The sequence below is a fragment of the Dendropsophus ebraccatus genome, chromosome 3, assembly GCF_027789765.1.
Source record: "Dendropsophus ebraccatus isolate aDenEbr1 chromosome 3, aDenEbr1.pat, whole genome shotgun sequence".
In the NCBI taxonomy this organism is placed as follows: Eukaryota; Metazoa; Chordata; class Amphibia; order Anura; family Hylidae; genus Dendropsophus; species Dendropsophus ebraccatus.
In genome coordinates this window covers 127535665-127559025 of record NC_091456.1, presented here as the reverse complement: position 1 = coordinate 127559025, position 23361 = coordinate 127535665, and the positions used below count along the sequence as shown (strand labels likewise).

At 38.8% G+C, this 23361-nt stretch overlaps 1 protein-coding gene across 4 annotated transcripts in view; it reads left to right on the top strand.

Annotated features, from left to right (window-relative positions):
- Positions 1 to 23361, top strand: part of PRR16 (proline rich 16) — a 292970-nt gene that overhangs the window by 160018 nt on the left and 109591 nt on the right. Inside the window, exon 1 of one of the 4 annotated variants that reach the window (XM_069964566.1) lies at positions 2793 to 2909. The exons of 2 other annotated variants lie outside the window; for them this stretch is intronic. In XM_069964566.1, coding sequence (XP_069820667.1) covers positions 2862 to 2909 — 48 coding nt within the window. In that variant the 5' untranslated portion in view covers positions 2793 to 2861. Of the gene's footprint in view, positions 1 to 2792; positions 2910 to 3587; positions 3678 to 23361 lie in introns of those variants that run through there. One more of the 4 variants, XM_069964568.1, reaches the window with a different exon arrangement.

Genomic DNA, 23361 nt, shown 5'->3' with positions numbered 1-23361 from the left:
GAAGAGAGACACCATAACATAGAGAGGAGCCCCCATACTGAAGAGTTCCCCCACAATATAGTTGCCCCCACACTAAAGAATGTCCCCATAACATAGAGCCCTTATACTGAAGTGACACCATAACATTAAGAAGAGTGTCCCCACTACTACTAACCACTACCCACTACTGTCACTACTACTACCCCCCTTATCTACAACTACACCCCTCATCTTTTATACCTCTAATATTAGTACACCCCTCATCCACCAAGCCTCTACTACTACACCCATCATAATTAGCAAAACAAAAAAAAATTATAAATCGAAATTTAAATCGAAAATCGAGAACATGTTTTTTAAAATCAAGATTTTTTTTTTTTTGGCCATATCACCCAACCCTGCAGCAGTGTATTATAAACTTATTATCCTCCTGTATTTGTGTGTATATACCTCTCCATTCTGTGTGGGTATACAGCAGTGTATTATATACACACTCATACAAGAGGAGGGGGCGTGTCTTAAGGTGTGGGTGGGTTATGGGTGTGTCGTTGGGTGTGGTTAGGGCGTGTCCATGTCCCTCTTTGCTCTCAGCCAAAGTTGGGAGGTATGCACAAGTAGCCCAGTTGAACAATGGATAGATAGATATTTAGATAAGAGATAGATAGATAGATAGATAGATAGGAGATAGATAGGAGATAGATAGATAGATAGATAGATAGATAGATAGATAGATAGATAGATAGATAGATAGGAGATAGATAGATAGGAGCAGGGGCGGTCTTGGCATTTCTGGGGCCCCAAGCGAAGTTATGTCTGGGGCCCCCTCCTCGACATGCGTTCCAAAACAATAGACTGCTGTGTGTTGCCCGCAGTAGTATATACCCCTTGTGCGCTACCGCCAGTAATATATACTCCTTGTGTGCTGCCCCCAATAGTATATACCCCTTGTTTGTTTCCCCCAGTAGTATATAGACCCCTGTGTGTTCCCCCAGTTATATATAGCCCCCTGTGTGCTCCCCCAAAAGTATATAGACCTCCTGTGTGCTGCCCCAGTTGTATATAGACCCTCTGTGTGCTCCCCCACTAGTATATAGGCCCCCTGTGTGCTCCCTCAGGGGTATTTAGCCCCCCTGTGTGCTCCCCCACTTGGATATAGACCTCCTGTGTGCTCTCCAAGATGTATATAGACCCCATTCTGCTGCCCTAAGTAGTATATAGACCCCCTGTGTGCTGCCCCCAGTAATATATAGACCCCTCTGTGAAGCCCCAGTAGTCTATAGCCCCCCTGTGTGCTCCCCCTGTTATATAGCCCCCCTGTGTGCTCCCCCATTTATATAGACCCCCGATGTGCGCTCCCCCAGTTAAACAGACCCCTGTGTGCTCCCCCTCCCATATAGTATATAACACAATAAAACAAACACTTATACTCACCTGGGTCCGGTCATCTCCTCTTCTCTTCACTCTTGTGGCCGCAGGAAGGGTTTTCCCTGCGATCACAAGAGACCGCACTCCCCTTGTCCTGGCGCCGATGCTCCAGTGATGTCACTGGAGCGCCGGCACCACAAATGGACAAAGCTGCCACTTTTGTCCGCAGAGAAAACCCTTCCTGCGGCCACAAGAGTGACTGACAGGAAGGGGGCCAATGTCTCCCGCCCTGTCAGTGCTGCTGCATGTAATTATGAGCGCTCATAGTTACAGTTCAGATGGCAGCAGCGAGCGGGGCAGCGGCCCTGTCCAGCGGTCTTGAGCACAAGAGCAGGGTGTGGGGGCCCCCCTGGATGTTGGGGGCCCTAAGCCATCGCTTGGGGTGCTTGGTGCCAAAGACCGCCACTGGATAGGAGATAGATAGATAGATAGGAGATAGATAGATAGATAGATAGATAGATAGATAGATAGATAGATAGATAGGTAGGAGATAGATAGATAGATAGATAGATAGATAGATAGATAGGAGATAGATAGATAGATAGATAGATAGATAGATAGATAGATAGATAGATAGGAGATAGATAGATAGATAGATAACATCCCAGCCTCTTGGTGGCTCTGTAGGGGTGGGGGATTTCACTACAGGCTTCCCTGTCACCCCCTCTATGACTCTCCATCTAGTGTGGCTCCTCAGATTGCACAGCTAAAACTCCCAGTATGCCCTGGTGACATTACATGATGGGAGTTGTAGTTAATCTTGAACTGTCACCACAACATAAAGATGGGCCTTGTAGTTATGCAACCAGGAGAGCTCAACCAGGAGAGCTCAACCAGGAGAGCTCAACCAGGAGAGCTGGTTGCATAACTACAAGCCCCATCCTCATGTTGTGGTGACAGTATAAGATGGGAGTTGTAGTTCTGCAACCTGGAGCTGTCGAACTTGCATAGCTACAGGCCCCATCCTAACATTGCAGGGAACATACCTGATGGTAGTTGTAGTTTTCATACTTGGAGCCCTCCTGATTGCATTGCATTACTACAATTCCCATCATGTACCATCACCACAAGATGAGGATGGGGCTTTTAGTTATGCAACCAGGAGAGCTTCAAGCTGGAACAATACAACTCCCATAGAGTATTTACCCAAAAAGATGATAATGGGGGTTGTAGTTCTGCAACTTGGAGCTCTCCAGGAGAGCTTGAGGTGGCAGAACTACAACTCCCATTTTGTACAACATTGTATTTACAACATGACCATGTCAGCAGGGGTTTGTTTGCTTTTCAGGACACACGTCACACACCAAGTATGTTGCTTAGCAACAGGATTGGCAGTTTGTTATGAGGTAGGGCAGTGAGGAGAAACAGAGGGGACCATAGAGAGGCCAGGGGACACCTAGAGCGTCTTGACAGCCAGAGGGGAATATAGAGAGTCAGACTGGAGAGCATGCCTGGAGATGTTGATGAAACAGGAAGTAGATACGTTTTTTACTGAATCTATGCAGGTGAATGGGGGCTACAAAGGGGAGTAAAAAAAAAAAAAAACACAACAAGACAAAGTGGTGACACATCGTACAGATGTATGAATAAATTAGTTTTTTTTTCCATGATCACCGGAGTACTCCTTTAAGGACCGGGCCAATTGTCACTTTTGTGTTTTCGTTTTTTCCTCCTCGCCTTCTAAGACCCATAACTCCATAACCCACCTACAGGGCCATGTGGGGGCTTGTTTTTTTTCAGGAGTAGGTGTACTTTGTAATGGCATCTTTCAATCAGCCATAAAATGAATGACTGGACCCCCAAAATATCATTAATGGGGTGAATTTGGGTCAAAAATGCAATTCCGCAATTTTTTTGGGGGGGTTCCATGTTTACGTAAATTTTCCTGTATTTTATAGGTCAGTCTGAACACAGCGATATGCAGGTTTACTAGGTTTTCTATAATTTTACCATTTTTATTAGCAGTAAACATTTTTTTTTTTGCAAATAGGCATATTTAAAATGGCCCTATTGTAACTCCTATAGCGCTTTTATTTTTTCACCTACGGGGTCGTATGGGGTGTCATTTTTTGCATCTTTATCTCTAGTTTTTAGTAATAATTTTTTTTTTCAGATTAAACGTATTGATTACTTTTTATAAATTTTTTATACATAAAATATCTTTTAAAAAAAGCAATCTCTGCGGTTTTTCTTACCGCTTTTTGTTCACGCCGTTCAACCTGCGGGAATAGTATTGCTTTATTTTAATGGATCGGGCAATTACGCACGCTACGGTATGTAATATGTTAATTAACTTTACTACTTTTTATTTGTTTAATGTATGATATGGGAGGGGGGGTGATTTACACTTTTATTGGGGAAGGGGCTTTGGGGCATTTTGTTAAACATTTATTTATTTTACACTTTTATAGTTGGTCACTTTTATAGCTGGTCCTTACTTTTATAGCTGAGCCCGCTCCATAGCCCGGGACCGCGGCAGGGCGTACATTTACGTCCTCCTGCCTTAAAGCCCAGGCAGCGGGGGCATAAATGTACGCCCTGCCGTGGTCCTTAAGAGGTTAAAGGGGTTGTCCAGCGAAAATCTTTTTCTTTCAAGTCAACTGATATCAGAAAGTTATTTAGATCTGTAATTTACTTCTATTAAAAAATCTTAAGTCTTCCCATACTTATTAGCTACTATATGTCATGCAGGAAATGTTTTATTTTCAGTCTGACACAGAGCTTTCTGCTGACATCTGTGGCCGAGACAGGAACTCTGTCTCGGTTTTATATGAATCCCCACAGAAAATTTCTTCTGCTCTGGACATTTCCTGTCTTGGCCAGAGATATTAGCACTGTGTCGGACTGAAAATAAAACAACATTTCCTGCAGGACTTATTAGTAGCTAATAAGTATGGGAAGACTTGAGATTTTTTAACAGAAGTAAATTACACATCTATATAACTTTCTGACACCGGTTGATTTGAAAGAAAAAGATTTTCACTGGACAACACCTTTAACATACACAGCTCTGTTATATGAGTCCCTGATCACAATTTCATCTTTGTGCATCACCCTACTAATTTCTAAGTTGGACATATTCTTCTTCCATTCAGATTAGTTCTCATTTACTTGTCTCATTTCTCTTGTGCTGCGCTTATTATCTAGAACTAACTTTTACAAAGTTTTCAGCACTATAAATTCTCTTTTTATTTACACTGTATCCATGATAATAAGGTGACTTGCAAACTAAATTTAGAGAAGGATTGTTCCACCCAACACTGAGTTTTCCAAACTGCACTTGCATATATCATTAGAGACAAGCAAAAATGGAATTTTACACTTTACGGCTATGTTTCCATTACGGTAATGAGTCGTCCTATATTGGGAAAAGTGCCCGTCTTTTCATAATGATAGCAGCTTATAATGATCATGAGCTTTATTTGGGGCCGTCAATATGAACGGATGGCCACTTTTTCCTGGTATAAATCTTTTTAGATTAAAAAAAATGCAGTTTTTTTATATAATGACAGGCATTGATAATAATCATGATCATTATTTACAATCATAATAAAATAACGGCCATTATTTCACAATAAAAAGATGTTGTGGGAACATAGCCATAGCATATTTTTTGTTAAAAGTCCTTGTAAATTCCTTAAAATGGACAAACATGAACATTGGGATGTGTCCATTGTGTCAAAAAAAAAGTGGAGTCATGGAACTGGGAATCTAGAATGAGAGCAAAAACTAAAGAATCTTTTGCAGGGTGACAATATATTTGGCTCTGCTGAGTGAGGTGCTGCAGATGTAGGTGGTAAGGTTAATAAGCTGCAGCTTGTTGTGGTGTCAGGGGTGAAAGCAGTAACAGGCATTTAGTCAGGTTTGGCTAACTGAAAATAAGTAACCAATAAGTAAATTCATCCAGGACTAAATTTAATGAAACTATCAGTCACATGGCTCTGCTCTTATGCTCTAATGATGGACATAACTAGAAGCTAGTACTATCCTAAAATTCAACAATTCTTCATTTGATCTTACCTGAACACATTTTTACCTTTTTCAAAATACAATTTTTTTTATGATGATACAATTGATTCACCAAGATTCAGATTCACTTCAAATGAAAAAGATGACAATTAAGAAAATTGTGAAGATTCATTCTTTTTAGAAATGGCATAATATATTGCAGGCAATAGTATTGATATTACAGCTAATTTAATTACCAAAATAAGTTTATGGTAAGAAACAGACCTGGGTGGACATATTGCATCAGTAAAACTGGCTAGAGACCAGCTTGTTAGGGGCAAGCATATTTTTTTATTCTTGACTTGGGTTGTTTTTCAAAAAAAAAAAAGAAAGCATACTCACCTACCCTGATCCTCTACAGCTGACGTTCTGATGGCACCTAGCTCCAGCTCCTCCCCACTTCTTCCAATGTATAATTCCTGCTGGAAAAACCCACTCAACCCATCATTGGCTGAGATGGGTCACCGCTGTGACCAATATAAAAATGGTATACCCAGAATAATCCTGGCTATGGACATTTTTTTAAATCTTGCTTTGTACTCATTTAAGTATACAAGGCAATTTCTCCATTAGTCTTAATTAAAAAAAAAATAATATATATATATATATATATATATATATATATATATATTTTGATTTGGTTATAAATCAATGTAAAAGTTCCTTCAGGAGAGAAGTTAAGGCCCCTTCTTAGCCCTTGTACAGCTGAACAGGCTATGGCTATGTTCACACAACGTCAAAAATTTAAAAAAGGCGGCCAATTTTGATTTAAAAAAAAAAGGTCTGTTATTGCTGCGATTTAATTGACTGCAATGGCAATGCATTAAAGTCAATCGAAAGACGGACGTCCAAGGCACACAATGTATTGAATGATGATTATTTTCGTACATCTTTTGCAAACTGCGGACATTTTTTATTAGTTGTTCACACACAGTTTTTCTTTTGTCACCGTTCTTTCTCCGTTTTTACTATTATATTCAATGGAATTTTCAATTAAGCCGCACCCAAAGTCCAATAAGTAACCCCAAACTAGAATAATATACCAACAGCCGTTATTGCACTAAGGGGAGGCCAGGCTGCTAAATGACGTCCGTTATTTTAGACTCAAAATGACTGACGTAATTTTAAACAGAGCTGAAAAAAACGTTGTGTAACTATAGCCTATGTCTGACCCGATATGATCATATCACAGCAGATTGGATGCTGGTGATAATGGTACAATAAATATCTGAAGCAACTTTTCTGAAATCCCTGTATATATGTGTATACTTTTATATGCTATACAGTATATGCAAAAAACATAAAATCATACTAATTGAAATCCTGCATTTACAGTATCTGAAAATACAGTAACTAGAGTTCTATACAAGTGATCATTTTACAACAGAGTTTTCATTTTTCATTTGCCATGTTTTGTTCCTAACCTGTAAGACCTGAACCCTTTCTTCCTCTGCTGTCATTCAGCTGACTACATCATAATAAATGATTTACCTCTGGGCTTCACTGCCAAATACATTTATTTCACCTGATGGAATGGCATTATCTGTGCTTGGCTTGGCTTGCTGTGTTCATGGCTTTAGTTGTTCTTTTCTTCCTCATCAGCATTGAATTTGTGTTGAAGCTGTAGTGTAGGGTATTTCTCTCCCCTCTTCTCTTTAAAAGAAGACAGACACAGACCACTACCGACCACCATAATTCACACAAATCACATTTGTTTAATGCTTCATCACACACAGCAGCTTGAGAGTCTTAAGCTCTCCGAAGAGGCACAAAAGCTTAATGCTTTTTTAACTAAAGTTAACAGTTTTCAACTGTGTAAGACCTGTCTCAGGTCCCTTTACTGTCTAACCTAGCTTCTCTTCCAATTGGGTCACTCCTCAAAGGTCTGCACCAATATCACATTTCTTACCAGGTGACAGTCTCTGTCTTTCAGATCCTGCTCTCAAGAGCTGTACTCTTTCTCTCCGAACTGTCTTGCCTAAGATGCCATCATTAACTGGGACATAGCTCAAGGCTCTGGTGTAAATGTTTAATTTGGGACCCACCTTCCCTAGCGAACTTCTGTCTACTTTGCAGGGACTACAGCTCTCATTGGATACAGTCAGAAGCAGAATAACCTGTTAAGAGTCTACCTTATTTTTTCCTTCTCAGACTTGCATAAAGATGTCTTCTTGCTAAATATTAAATAATGCTACATGTGCTCTCTACATATTATACTGTCAAAACACTGCCCCCTAAATAGAATACTGCTACATACTGTACCCTGAATAGAATACTGCTACATGCTGTGCCTCTTGGCAAAATTCAGCTATACACTGTGTCCTAAAGTATACTTCTGCAACATACTTTGTCCAGAATAAAATATCACTACATGCTGTGCCTTAAATTCAATACTGCCACATGCTGTGCCTTTAAGTGAATAATTATGCCATCCTGGCCTGTCAATCTATTTTCTCCCTGTCTCAGACGCCGTTAAATAAACTATGCATCTGTCTCCCTTAGACTACTTACCTGTTCCTGATCCTGCACTGCTTCTCTGCTCTGGCCTCTTCTGAGGACTAAGCAGAGCAAAATGATGTGGGCAGTGCTAATCACGCTATGTGCATCACATAGCGGTCACTAGCAAGGAAGCCTAGGGTTCCTTGCTCTGCCGGCACTTACTTTTTCAATTTCATCAGTGTCTTAAAGGCACCAATACACTTGCATCCATGAACTGCCGGGATCCACTCTCTGATTACCTAAGTTAGCTGCAGAGGATAGAGGCCTCTGCTAGGCTTGTGCCTTAAGTGGACAGGCCATGGAGCCCATTTCCAGTTACGACCACTGCAACCACTATAGTTATGTCACTTTCCTAATTGAAGCCTCTGCTTTGTTTGAGTACACCTTCTCCCACCGCTATTTTCCCTTACTGGGCTGACTTTATCTCCACAGCCCCCAATAGAACTCTACAGAGCTGGCCATCTCCCAGATATACTTCAGAATAATGTCAGCCACCCACCTACATAACAAGACTGTCTAGGCCTTGTGTGGTTAAAATGTATGTATGTATGAGATGTAACAATCTAATATGTAACAGACAACCTTTTGTGCCTCTGCTGCAGAAAGACAATGACACATAATAGGGCCAATTTCTATCATCTGGCACCACTTGCCACTAACGGCCATTTTTTTGGGTCTTGAGTCACTTAAATGGTGCTTTTATATTGGTGCTCTTTTTTGTTATTCAGTTCTGTTGATTAAAATAAAAAGAAAACTTTTGCACCTATGAAATTATATGATTTAAGTAGTATTTTTCTGATGGCAAATGACTAATCTCTGCACTGTAAAGTTTTCCAACCATTAACATCTCTAGAACATAATAATATATGCAATAAATCATTGGTCAGGGTCTGACATCTGGGCTCCCTGTAATCGTAAAAACATGGGGAGTGCCTGCTCACTCATAAATACTCATAAACCAGAAAAGGAAAAATTGGAAAGCTGTCTGCACATTCACAGGCATTGTTTATTATTTTTAGTGTATACAAACTGATTACATTTCCCACTTTTCCATACCATACCTGTTATAGAATGTGATGGAGATTGCCCATGCATGTGCAGCCAACCTCCAGGCTTCCCTTTCCTGCTCCAATCTACACAGCACAAAACTAGGCACTCACATTCTCATAAAAGGTGGTGATCCCAGCATGCTTAATATATTATTACAATGTGCAATTAAAATACCATACAACAATTTACAATGCCAAATTATGTTATACACCTTATTGGTTGTTCAGTAATATTGTCATATACAGAATGGAGAATGCTGCAATATTTCATAGGAGTTCTGCATTCAATTTTTTTTCTCATTAATTCTGTAGTACCAACATAAACTGCACTCATATACAATCTGTCTGTATTTTTCTAATAAGCCATTGAACCTACTAATATATTAACTGTATTTAGTTATGGTATAAAAAGTTATGCAACTGGGTAGTAATAACCCGCATGCATCATATATCCTAGGGGGAGTTACTCTGGGAGAGTCGCTGGTAGAGAAGGATCTGGGTGTACTTGTAGATAATAGACTACAGAACAGCACACAATGTCAGTCAGCTGCTTCTAAGGCCAGCAGGATATTGTCATGTATAAAACAGGTATGGACTCTCGGGACAGGGATATAATATTACCGTTTTATAAAGCTTTGGTGCGACCTTATCTGGAGTATGCCGTCCAGTTTTGGATCCTGACTCATAGAAAAGATTTTGTAGAGCAGGAAAAGGTACAAAGGGTGCAAATAAACAAGGAGTGTACTCGTTTTGCGACCGTTAAGGGTAAACAGAGAGTACTCCTGGCGTGAGCCCTCTTTGCAGCGTGCGGTCCCTGGTTGCTATGTGCAGTGGGGACCGCATGTATTCGCCTGTGCTAATAGATCCCCTCTACTGAGCCAGCCGGGAATCAGCATCGCAATGACGCTGATCCCGGCTCGGCAGGCAGTGCATCTGGTCTGCTGCAGACTAGAGTAAAAGAGCACTGATCTGATGGATCAGTGCTCTATTATATACATAGCATTGTGTAAGGAGACTTCTAATTACTGTATGTAAAAAAAAAAACTCCCCTAATAAAAGTTTAAATCACCCCCTTTTCCCATTTTATAAATAAAAATAAATAAATAAATAAAATATTTAGTATCGCTGTGTGTGTAATCACCCGAACTATTAAATTATCACATTCCTGATCTCACACAGTAAACGGCGTGAGCATCAAAACCCGTCAAAGTGCAAAATGTGCGCATTTTTGTTAACATCAAATCCAGAAAAAAAAAGGAAATAAAAAGTTATCGAAAAGTTGCGTATACGCAAACAAGGTCCCGAAATAAAAAACAGTTCATGGTGCAAAAAATGACACCTCACACAGCCCCATAGACCAAACAATAAAAACGTTATAAGCACGGTTTTAGAGCAATTTTAAACACATTTAGTTTTTTTTTTAAGATTTAAATTTTCTAAAAGCCAGTAAATAAAATAAAAGTTAAACAAATTACATATTTTTGTAATCGTACTGACTTGAGGAACATTACATGTCTATTTTACCATAGGGTGAACGGTGTAAACATGAAACCCCTCAAAATAAAAAGAATTGCACCTTTTTTTCCAATTTCACTGCACATATAATTTTTTTCTGGTTTTGCAGCATATTTTATGGAAAAGTTAGGTCTGCCATTGCAAAGTATAATTTTTGTTGCAAAAAATAAGGGCTCTTGTGGGTCTGGATGGGAAAATATGCAAGCGCAGTGGCCTTTTAAACACGATTAGGAAAAAATTAAAGCACAAGCAGCATTAAAGGAGTTTCAATTGTTTACTGAAATGTTTAAGGGAAGATATGATTAATTTATTTAAAAAACAAATGGCCCCTACAAGAAATATGGGGCAAAGATGTTCCAGTTAAACCCCCTCAAAAGACAAGGAGGCACTGCCTCCGCCTGAAGAAAAAAAGGTTCACTCTCGGGAGGCGACAAGCCTTCTTTAAGCTGGGTTCACACTACGTATATTTCAGTCAGTATTGTGGTCCTCATATTGCAACCAAAACCAGGAGTGGATTAAAAACACAGAAAGGCTCTGTTCATACAATGTTGAAATTGAGTGGATGACCGCCATATAACAGTAAATAGCTGCCATTATTTCAATACAACAGCCGCTGTTTTAAAATACCAGCAAATATTTGCCATTAAATGACGGCCATCCACTCAATTTCAACATTGTGTGAACAGAGCCTTTCTGTGTTTTCAATCCACTCCTGGTTTTGGTTGCAATATGAGGACCACAATACTGACTGAAATATATGTAGTGTGAACCCAGTCACCATGTAAAGAGCGAATCTGTGGAACAGTCTACCCCAGGATCTGGTCACAGCAAAAACAGTGGAGGGTTTCAAAACAGGCTTAGACAAGTCCATCCATCCCCTCCTTGGTTGAACTTGATGGACATATGACTTTTTTTCAATCATACTAATTTATTATTACATTATTTGTTTAAATCCCACTAAGTGATTGCTATCTTTGTGCGCACTCTTGAACAAGAAATTATGTCAATCAATGAGTAGGACCACCCACTTGACTCCCAAGACAAGAAATGTAGAGGTTTAAAGGACACACACACACAAAAAAAAAATCAGTCTGTTCAGCATCTCTTGTTAAAAAAAAAAAAAAACATCATGCGGCTTCCCTTGCTGTATACCTATAGTTGTGTCAGCACACTGATTTAGTCAGACGTTGGTGAAAAGAGTGATCGAACATAATGAATGTTCTGATGTCTGATCTTGTGTTTCCAGAAAAGATAGTTTGCAAACCCCCTACTGTTGTATCCCATATTCAAACAATGATGGATGGATGGATGGATGGATGGATGGATAGATAGATAGATAGATAGATAGATAGATAGATATACCTCTTTTCACAATATGTACTGCTGCTTAATCATAAAGGCAGATGGCCCCACACTTAGACTAACATGACTTTTCAGATAACTGACAGAAGTAATACCAAATGATCTTCATTCAAGCATTTTAAATCCCATGTCCATTACCAGCAGGATGACACACTGGTGTTCTGAAGGATGCACTGCAGTTGGTCAGGCCTATTTGCAGAGAATGTCCATTTACATATACAGATACATAGATTCTGTACCTGTTCCTTATGAGCATTGTGCTTTTCAGTATTAAGTCTACAGAGCAGAAGTCAGTTGTTGCTTTGCTAGAGATAGAGTCAGCACAGCATGAGGTGTTATAAAAGGCACATGTATCAAACAGTAAAAGACACTTCTAACAATAGATCATTGAGCATCTAGTTTAGATTCTTAGAGTATAGTCTACAGACACGAATGAGAAGTGAAGGGAAAGAAACTCAGAGCTACAGTACTGCAACAAATATACATTGAACAGACTTTTATGGCAAAAGTCTAAATGGGGCATATAAAACATGATAAAGGTCAGTAGTTAGAATTATTCTTTCATCTCTAACTATAAAATAAACTCAATGTGAGTAGAATGATTCAGGTTTATGTTTTTTTCAAACCAAAAAGAAGGTGGAATAAATCCACCAAAAAACAAATGCAGGACCAGATGTAAAGAAATATATGGTTTTTCTATTATTCACATATACCGGTATGTAGAAAGATTGTATACAAAACACTTAAAAACAGTATAGGAGCTGATACATAAACAGATCCCCAAAGGAATTGGTGGTAGTAGATAGAAAAACACGGTACATATCCACAAATACAAAGTATATAAAGTATATAGTGTTGTTAATCTACATAGACAAAGCACTGGGCATTGGGCATATATCTAAGCAACGTTATATGAAATGGTGTACAGAACAAATACAAAACCAATATCCTTATCAATATATACTACCCATAGAGATTGTCCTTAGTGCAGTGACCACCATACCACTCACTCTACACGCGTTTCGCGTATTAGCTTTATCGAGGGTGATCTCTATGGGTAGTATATATGGATAAGGATATTGGTTTTGTATTTGTTCTGTACACCATTTCATATAACATTGCTTAGATATATGCCCAAAGCCCAGTGCTTTGTCTATGTAGATTAACAACACTATATACTTTATATACTTTGTATTTCTGGATATGTATCGTGTTTTTCTATCTACTACCAACAATTCCTTTAGGGGTCTGTTTATGTATCAGCTCTTATACTGTTTTTAAGTGTTTTGTATACAATCTTTCTACATATATGTGAATCAAAGAAAAACCATATATTTCTTTACATCTGGTCCTGCATTAGTTTTTTTGTTGGATTTATTCCACCTTCTTTTTGGTTTGGTATATAGGGTTTGCAGGAGGACCTTTCTATACATTGGATCACATATAGGTATATATTATGTTTTTTTTCAGTGGTACACCATGCAGATGCACTATAAGGCTTTGTTCACACAACGTAATATTTCAGTAAAGAACAGACGCTGATTACAACTTAATATATTCTGTGATACATGTTGTAAGATTACAGCTTTTGGCTATGTTCCCGCTTCGGAAACATATCTAGGAAATGGGGCCATCTTGTTAAATAGACTGATGGCTGCCAATAAATATCATATTCTTTATTAGTGGCCATCTATTAAACCCCTTTGTGTCAGTAACATGTATATGTACATTCCTACTGAACATACCCTGTGCAGTAGGAATGTATAAATACGCTCCTGACACTGACAGGGTTATTGATGAGAGCGGGAGCGCTGAAGAAAAAGCAATCCCGATCACATCAATGTCCAGGGCCGCAGGTAATAAGAGGCAGCTGCGATCCTGCAGCTGACTCTCATTAACCCCTTAAACGCCGTGATCTACAGCAATTGCAGCGTTTAAGGTGCTCAGTGACAGATCAGAGTGATGCCTGTCAGCACATTTGATCGAGAACCCCCGCAGCACGGCTGCGGGGGTCCTGATCGCATGTGCAGACAGGCATGGGTAAGCTTCAAGGACTAAAATATACAAAAAAAATTAAAAAGAAAAAAATTTAATAGGTGTGAGACTACTAGTGAGACTATAATTTTGAAAAATTAAAGGGAGTTGTCCTCATGTGGTGTCCAAAGGAGAAGCTGGTCTTGGACAGTGCAGAGCAGTGCTGAGAGCAGGTAGAGAGGTAGAGAGCAGTGCAGAAAATGTAGTACTGCACTCTACTGTATTGAAGACACTAATAGACAGCAATGAGGGCACACTCTTTAGTAATACAGGAATTTTACTGTTGAGATGCCCCTTCTGATAGGTTGAGCCTTCCAGTCAATTACAGGTGCCACAGACTGGCATTGTTTGTATGATGAATATGTCAATAATAAAACATGTCAATAATAAAAGGTCCAATTCTGAGTATTCAAACCCGTACAGATCAGGAGAACAAGCCATGAGTAGACCACACTAAGTATCATCCTCTCCCTGCTCAATGTCAGTCGGACTCATAATGTAAGTCTATGGAGCCAGACTGAAAAAAAAATATATAGTAACTAAACTAAAGTAACTAAAATATAGTAACCTGAAGCCACTGTACCTTGTGAGACCAATGAACAGTATATACAAAGAAAAAAGGAAGGAAGGAATTTCCAAATTTTCAGCGCTCTGTACTGTAGAGGCCCAGCTCATCAGCAATGTCATCTCCCATTTCATTCTCCTACTTTACTGTAAAGCTCTTCTACCTTTCAAACAGAAGTGAAGCATTTATTCAGCTCCGTTTGGAGACATCTGGGCACTGCTATGACTCATGTACCTTTGAAGAGAAACACTGAATAGTACACTAAAGAATAATCATCCTAGACTTGGCACAAAATGAAAGAACAAAATGTTTCATATGTCACTTTAAAGTACAGGCTCATCTCAGAATTGTTGCCATATGCAGTGTTGCTGAATAGAGTGCCATTGTTTGTTTTCATCTCCAGGGTTAGAAGCTGTGAAAAGTTAAATGTCTGAAAACTAGCTAAGGAATCCTTGAGACTAAATTGGGTATCAAGGTTGGTGGAGTGTGTTGCTATCAGAACATTTAGTATGCTGACAATAACTGAAAATGACACTTCATCATCATAGCTACCAGGCAAGTGGATAGCATTGTATTGTGTTTATTGTGTAACAGAAATCTTTAGTAAACGCACATGATTTTTTTTTTTTTTTTTTACTTTTCTATGGACATTACCTACTAAACACTCCCGACCACAGCTGGTCTGTACTAACAGCATAAACTCTAGTCTATATCAATGAAAGGCTGACTTATAAAACAACTTTTCTTCAGTTTAACTACAATGTCCTGCTTCCCGACTCTCAAATACATCCATTTCATCTCATAGCCTACTTGTCCATAGCTTTCAGTGCTATTTTGATTCGGCCACTTATGTACATTAAATAAATGTGCAAATAAAGAGCACTCACGTGTTGAATAAAAAGTAAATAAGTGCCTGGTTATTGCATATTCCTGATGGCCATTTTGCGCTCTTTTTACAGCTACATTTTTGTGCCAAAAGGTTGCCCTTTTATGCAATGCTGTAATATGTACAAACAGCTGTGTTTTTGTGTACAAAAAAAAAAATAAGGCCACAAAATGGCCAATAAAAGAACATAGCCTTTAAATAGTGGCTTTATACATGTTCACACATAGTATATTTATTTTCAACAGTACTTTTTTCCACCAAAACCAAGAGTGGGTTGAAAACCAGAAACTGTACAAATCTTCCATTATAATTTTGCGCTGTCAGTTCCACTCCTGATTTTGGTTTAAAAAACAGGCTGACCAAAAGACTGACGGAAATGCTATCTGTGAACATAGCCATACACAATTCCGTTGCTCTATTTAACTTGTGAGAGGCTATGTTCACACAGCGTTAAAAATAGTAAAAAGTCGTCTGATTTTCATATTTAAAATAACGTCCGTTTTTGCCAAAATTTAACTGACTGCAATGCAATGCATTGAAGTCAATGGGAAGACGGACGTCCAATGCACACAGCGTATTGACTAACGGACGTTTTTGCCACGGGCGTCAAAATAATGAACATGATCATTATTTTCAAAGTCCAAATAGTAACCCCAAACTAGAATAATGTACAAACACTCGTCAGTGCACTAAGGGGAGGTCAGGCTGCTTAATAACGTCCGTTATTTTAGACTCAAAATGACGGATGTCATTTTAAACGGAGATGAAAAGACGTTGTGTGAACGGAATGGAGTAACAGTGAATGGAGTCTATGCAACTGCATGGCATAGATCTTAACAACTTTATGCCAGATTTTGTCAGAAATTTTGAACATTTCTGACATGGAAAAAATAAAACTGACAATACAACATGCTGCTGGTCCTCTCTGTTACAAAAACAACATCTGCCAATTATTAAAAAAAATAAAAAAATTATATATATATATATATATATATATATATATATATATATATTTTTACAACCAGGAATCTGAAATAGAGACCTTTAAAATAAGACCAAAGCTTTGTTCACAGAACGTATATTTTCGTTAAATCACGGCCGTTATACACGACACAACCATGATTATTACGAAAATATATGTTACCTGTCCGTCTATGGGATCCCGCTCCGGCTGACATGTCAGTTTTCTGCGGCCGCTATTCACTGAATAGTGGCCGTAGAAAACAATGTCAGTGCACACTATGGAGCGAGCCATCAGATATGTTGTTGGCTCCTGAGTCGCTACCCTGCCATGACATATATACATCTGTGGCAGGGAAAGGGTTAAGCTAGATAAGAATGATGTAAAAAAAAAAAAAGCAGCTCTAGCTGTAGGAGATTTAACCAGGGGACATATGTTACCATTGGAGGTTGCCTCTTTATTTTGGTTGGAGAAGTTGGCTCTGCAATGTTAAGCTGATCATTGGGATCCAATTCATCTGAATAAGGCTAGGGCTACACAAGAAAAAATCTGATGAAAGTAATTAAAAGGCTAGATAAAGATGAGCAAAAAGTCAACAACAGAATTCAATATATATTCTTTGGTTTGAGATCAGTGAAAGGATAGACATAATACATACTGTATGACATCCTTTTTATTTCCAAATGAGTAAACAGGAATTTTTGGCATTGCTAAATTTAGAGATGAACAGATTTCTGGTGGTTCAATTTGCCATCTTCAATCTGCCCACCAGAAAATGTGATATTCCATAGAACATTTGTCTGAACAAATAAAACATATTTCGTTATTTGGAAGCTCTGGCAGTGACTCATTGGTTTGTTGTAATGTATGACAAAAAAAATATATTTTATACATTTTACATAAAAATATATAATAGATTTTTTAAAAATACAACTAGCTTATTCCAAGTATGTAGTGGGTTTTTTTTTTGCCTCTGGGGAACCCCTAACCAGATTTCAAGGAAGGCCAGGGTCTCTGAGATCCCAGCTAGGAAACAAGTCACAGGTAGTGCTCAGTCCCATCTAAATGAATTATTAGCAGACAAATCTTTAAGGCTCTTTTCATATCTTATTTTCTCCATATGTTTGGTATATACGCTGGGTGATTTTGCAGGATTCAAGACCACAGGTTTTATTATCTATTGATTATATCCATAGTTATACAATGCATCAAATCTATAAATTTTGGCAACTCTACAACAAATAAAATATGTTGTGTGGGCACATAGCCTAATATATCTTCTGTTCTGCTGCCTTGCATTTCACTCTCCGCCGTCTGAATTAGCAAATAAGGCTAAATTGCAGCCTACATTACATGAACAAAAATATAATTTGTTCCTTAATAATTCATTTAGATATATTATTGCTTTTTTTCGAGCTCCAGGTAGCAGCAGGAAACCACAAGAAATAAAAAATGTTGTGATCTGCGGTCATTTGGTACCACTGTATAGAATCTCTGTTCTTATAAACATCTAGCAGAAGCTCATCCAAGTTCATAGTAGCTAAAAATGGACAGAATGATGGAAGACATTTGTAAGCAGTCTATTATTTTTTATTGATTGAAGTATCACTCAGACTATTTTACTAGTGGACAATAAATGGATAATAAAAGTAAGGTCTAACTGACCTACAGTATACTGCAAACCAACAAATAAGTCAGTGATATAATATGTACTCACTGTGAACATTACTGATCAGTATGGAAATGTATCTTTTAGGCTATATTCAAACACAGTAATAACAATGGCAAGATAAAGATGTAATAGCCTTAGGCTAAATATACCAAAACAGGACCGTAATCCTGAGGTAAAAATATAGCTGTACTACTGGGCATCATTGAATTCTACAGGAAATTGTCTAACTTCTAACAAAAACAATCACTTGCTTATTGTATGTATATTGTAATAAATTGCATTGCAATAGAAAATTCTATCAAATTGTTTAATAAATTCAGAATAAACATATAAAGTAGGTGGTTTTCATACCTTATGAATATAACAAGTCAGAGGTTTAGGTTCTCTGTAGTCCTAGTTAGGTTCCTAAGGGCCCTATCACACAGAACGATAGCCAAATCTGGCCGATTCAGCCTATTATTTGTGACAAAGCTGACAAAGTGATTATCGGCTAATCGTTGTCATTTATTTCAGCCTAAAAATCGTCGCCCCCTGGGCATGCATCACTATATGTAATAGTGATGCCTGGCCAACGGCTGATGACTGTGTAAAATAAAAATAATAAACCTTATACATACCTGACTGAAATCTCCATTGTCCCCAGGCACCACTGGAATTTCTAAACCACTCTCTGAAGTGACAGACTGCTCAGCCAATCAGTGGCTGCGGCATTGTCCCTTCTCTGTCATTGATTGGCCAAGCAGCCTGTCACTTCAGAGACCGACTCAGAAGTTCCAGCAGTGGCTAAGGACATTGGGCAGAAACTAGAAGAACACAGTGAGCATGGGCAAGTATATACAGTTTACACTAGGGGCAAAGGCTGCACGGACATCACTAACAATGTCTGTGCAGCCCTTGCTGCACAATTATTGAGCCGGGTAATAGGCTCAGTAAGTGAGCAGATCGACGCTTGCTTACATTAGTAATTGGGCTGTGTAATAGGGCCCTAAGAATGAACTTTGAAAAAATCCTGTTAATCTGGTACTGGGACTACTGTAGTCTGATGCTGGATTACCAGTCAGCTTGGACCTCTGAGATTTGGATTAATAAAGTTTTCCTGTATTTACATACATATTTGCTTGAAGCAATGGAAGAACTCATTAGCCTGCTGATTAAATTGCTTTTTGCTTGAGTAACTTTGTAGAGTATTAATTAAAATCTTATGTTATGAATGACATTTATAGCACTTTACAACCAAAGCATTAAGGTATATGTTCTGCCTGATTGAAATAAATTGGTCTTTATTGAATTAAAGATAATAAAATGTAATTGGGAAAATTGGGACTTAATGTAACAATAGAAGATTGATATGTGTTTTCAGATTATTTGAACAGTATGAAGAAGGTACATGAGGTATAAATATTCATAAATATGAGTGGTCATCTGCAAAGCAGAATAAATGTTTGCTTAAAGAGGACCTGTCACCCTTCGTGCCAGGGTGAAAGGCTCCCGACTCCCCGCTAGAGCCCCCTATACTTACCTGATCGCGCTGGGTCCGGCTTCTTGATCAGGTCCGCTGACGGAGATTTCAGTGCCTGAGATGAGTCCAATGCCCATAGAGAATGAATGGTGAGTCCGACGCTCCATTCATTCTCTATGAGCATCGGACTCATCTCTGGCGCTGAAATCTCCGTCACCGGACCGGATCAAGAAGCGGGGCCCGGCGCGATCAGGTAAGTATAGGGGGCTCTAATGGGGGGTCGGGAGCCTGTCACCACGACACAGGGGATGACAGGTTCCTTTTAAGCAAGCTTGCCAGTGTTAATACTGTACATCAATTTTGTAAAGGTATTATCAAATGCACTACCTGTCCTTAACCTGATATCATTAAGAGATATGTAAATGGTTAAAAAGGTTGTTATGGCAAGAATTGTGAATTGTGAATTTGATATATAATATACACAGTAAGTATATATAGTATAATAAACCACACTTACCTCCTTGGATCCCATGCCATTGCTAGTATGTTACAGCTTCAGCAAGTCGGCAGCTGCAGTGCTTACCTGCCTCAGTCGCTGATTACCTGGGCCTGTCTTTAATGTCACGACCTCAGAACCCACAAGAGGCCACACAGGGGGCATAGCATTTAGATTCCCTTCATGGTGCGGGAGCCTAAGTGGTAAGCATACCTTATAATTTGTAAGCACCCCCTCTCCAGACATTTATTAAAAAAAAAAAAAAAAAAAAAAAAGTCCCGGACAGGACAACAACTTTGAATAGCTAAATAGCCTGTCAATTACGGGTCGATTAAAATAAACTTTTGAGGAGCAAGCGCTGCCAGCTATTACATGTGCCAACAGTGAGCTGGTAAGTGCAGGGGGGGGGGCGCAGGGTGCCCATAGGAGATTCCCGTTGCATATAGCAATGGCCAGCAGAAAAGTCTTTCAACATGTTGAAAGACAAGGATCGTCCGACATCGTGCATGTCAGCTGATTGTTGCCTTTTAACAGGAGCTATTTAACCAAGCGATTGTCGGCCTTCAGGTGCAGAAATCTACACCTGTTCATAGGCAGATATAGATTTCTGCCATGATTTACGCCTGTTTACAGGTCAGTATTACCAAAACCCAGGCAAAATCCTAAACCGTGGGCTCCTTCTTTGTGGCCTCAACAATCTTTATCAACAGGAATCTGAATGTGAAGGGTAGTTTATTACTCCTGTGGTTATGGTGTCTGGGTATAAATATGAAATACCTGTGTTGGTAGTGTAAGCAACAGCAGCCAGACTCTGGTGAATGTGAATAAACCAACTTCTTTACTAAGGTAGCTTCTCTGTATAGGGAGATACAGCATGCAATCTTTAGTAAGGCACTGGGAAGGCACTGATCTCCCTTTACCTTAAAGGGCACCTGTCACCTATTTTTTTTTTTTTTTACTGATTAGAGTCAGATTCCAACACTTGTTCTTTTATTCTAATCAGTTTCTATGCGTGTAATTTTTATTTTATTTCACTTTTTGTTCATTATGATATTGCCTAGGCTGTTCTTAACAGCATTTAGTGACATGCCTTACAGCAAGACCACAATAGACAGAGTCTGTCCCCTAGTGAAACATCACTGAGCATGCTGTCTAACCTTTGAAGAGGTTGTTCCACAGGGAGTTGCTATTGTGTGCTCTATCTACTGGTTTCACATGTTGCTGCAATTCTGTAAAGATCACTTTACAGCTGCCTCTTTTTATCACCACAGACACAGCAAGAAGTCTCAGCTTAGTTTTAGCCCCAGTGGTGAGAATAAAAACTGCAAGATTTTAGGATGATTTTATAATATAAACAGAAAAAAGCAAAATTAAGAAAAAAAAATGGCACAAAAAATTCTTTAAAAAAATTTAATTTTCTGATGACATGTTTCTTTTAAAAGAGGAGGTGGTTAACCCCTTTATAGCTTGAATACAAGTTTAGAGAGTCACTAGGGGTGAGTAAGACTTAATTCACCATTCTAGCATTTTGAGGGTTACATAAAAAATAACTGTTAAAACTGCTGTAAAGGGAACTGCTTCCCATAGCTAGTACGGGCACTTAGAGTAATTGTGTTGCCCAAGGTCTGTGCACTACAACGCCCTGTTGCAGGATCTGGGTTAATGAAGTTTCTTGTTTGTCATGTTATGTGAAGCACTAGCTCTGGCCATAGGTCAATAAGTCTAAGGCTGGGTTCACACTAACATTATTCTTATTTGCTAAAGCATGTGTTAATTGAATGGATAAGCAAAAAACTGATGAGCAGACTGATGCAAACTGATTGCCAAATATTCATTTTTTTTTTCATTGTCCGTTTGCATTTTGGCTTTAAAAAACTGACTTTTGTCCATCAGTTTGCATCCGTTTACATATCAGTTTTTATCTCTCTTTGTTTTCTGACTTCTTTTGCGCATGCCCAGTGACAAAACTGATGACAACTGTTAACTTGCGAACGGATGTAAACGGAAATACCTTCTGTTTAGATCCGTCCTCAATAACTATAATGTAAAAAAAAAAAATGGAAGCTCACTTTCCGTTTGTGTTCCGTTTTTTAAAACAGAGGGAAAAAAAACTGTATGCAGGATTTTTTTCCCATTCCTAAAAACGTAACCCTGACGGAATACATGCAAACGGAGCACAAATATGACAAACAGAGCACAATAAAAATACAGTGGTACCTTGGTTTAAGAGTAACTTGGATTAAGAGCGTTTTGCAAGACGAGCTCACAGTTTTTCAAAATTGGGACTTGGTTTAAGAGCATTGCTTTGGTTTAAGAGCTCCCTGTACTGGGTGGGAGGCGGAGCAGGGGAGGGGCATGGTCTGCATAGTGTGGTCTACAGCACTGTACTCTTACCCAGGAAGTCTCCCTTACCTTCTAAATCATAGCAGATCCACTTCAGGCTGGGGCTCACATCAAGGGACAGGACTGTGGAGGTAATTCTAGCCTGTTGTACTATGCTACTGCATTTTGGGGATCTGCAGTTCTATCCTGTATCTACAAACTGCTGCTATTATTTCAGGGTTATGCAGTTACTATACATTATACTCCACATGCTGATTGCTGTATTGTACAGTAACGTATAATATGACATATTTAGCGGTTTCTAAATGTTTGTTTCATTTGTTTTACATGTTATTCAGAATTAAAAAAAAAAACATTATTTTTGGGGTGGGGAACCAATTGTCTGCATTTCAATAATTTTTAATTGGAAAATGCTTTGGTTTAAGAGTGAATTTGGATTACAAGCACGGTCCTAGAACTAATTATGCTCGTAATCCAAGGCACCACTGTACATAGAATTGAATGGGGTGTTTAAAAATTGAACAGCTAAATGGAACTGTGGCGGACAGAAAAACGTCAGTGTGAACCTAGCCTTAACGCTGCATAAGGGCACTTTTTTTTCCTTTTATCTTCTTTCTGTTAGCCTGTTAGATTAATTACAAAAATAAGAAAATTGATTGACTTATATTAAATGGATAAAGGTTTAGGTAAACAACAGGGAGAGCCTGGTGCTCCCCTGCACAGCCGCTCACAGTCACTCTCATGTCTCCTGAATATCCTGGGTTCCTGTGTGTGTGTCACAACCCCACTGGAACTAACCGCTCAGTCAGTTAGTGACCGCAACCACCGTCTGCCCTGTTTGTTTTTTTAACCTTTGCCTAGAGTACCCCTTTAAGCTTACTTAGCATTTTTCTTAAAGGAAATCAAAATCAAAACCAATGGTCTGTCCTTAAATTGCACAGACATGCTGGATCTTCCAGAGAAATTCTTTGCAACTGCTCTGACTAATAGATAGAGATCCCAAATATTAATCGAGGATAAAGTTTTAATGTATTTAATCATCTCTTAAAATAACTATATCTACAGTGAAAGGTATGTAGAGTAGCTTCCTATGATGTCACCTAAACAT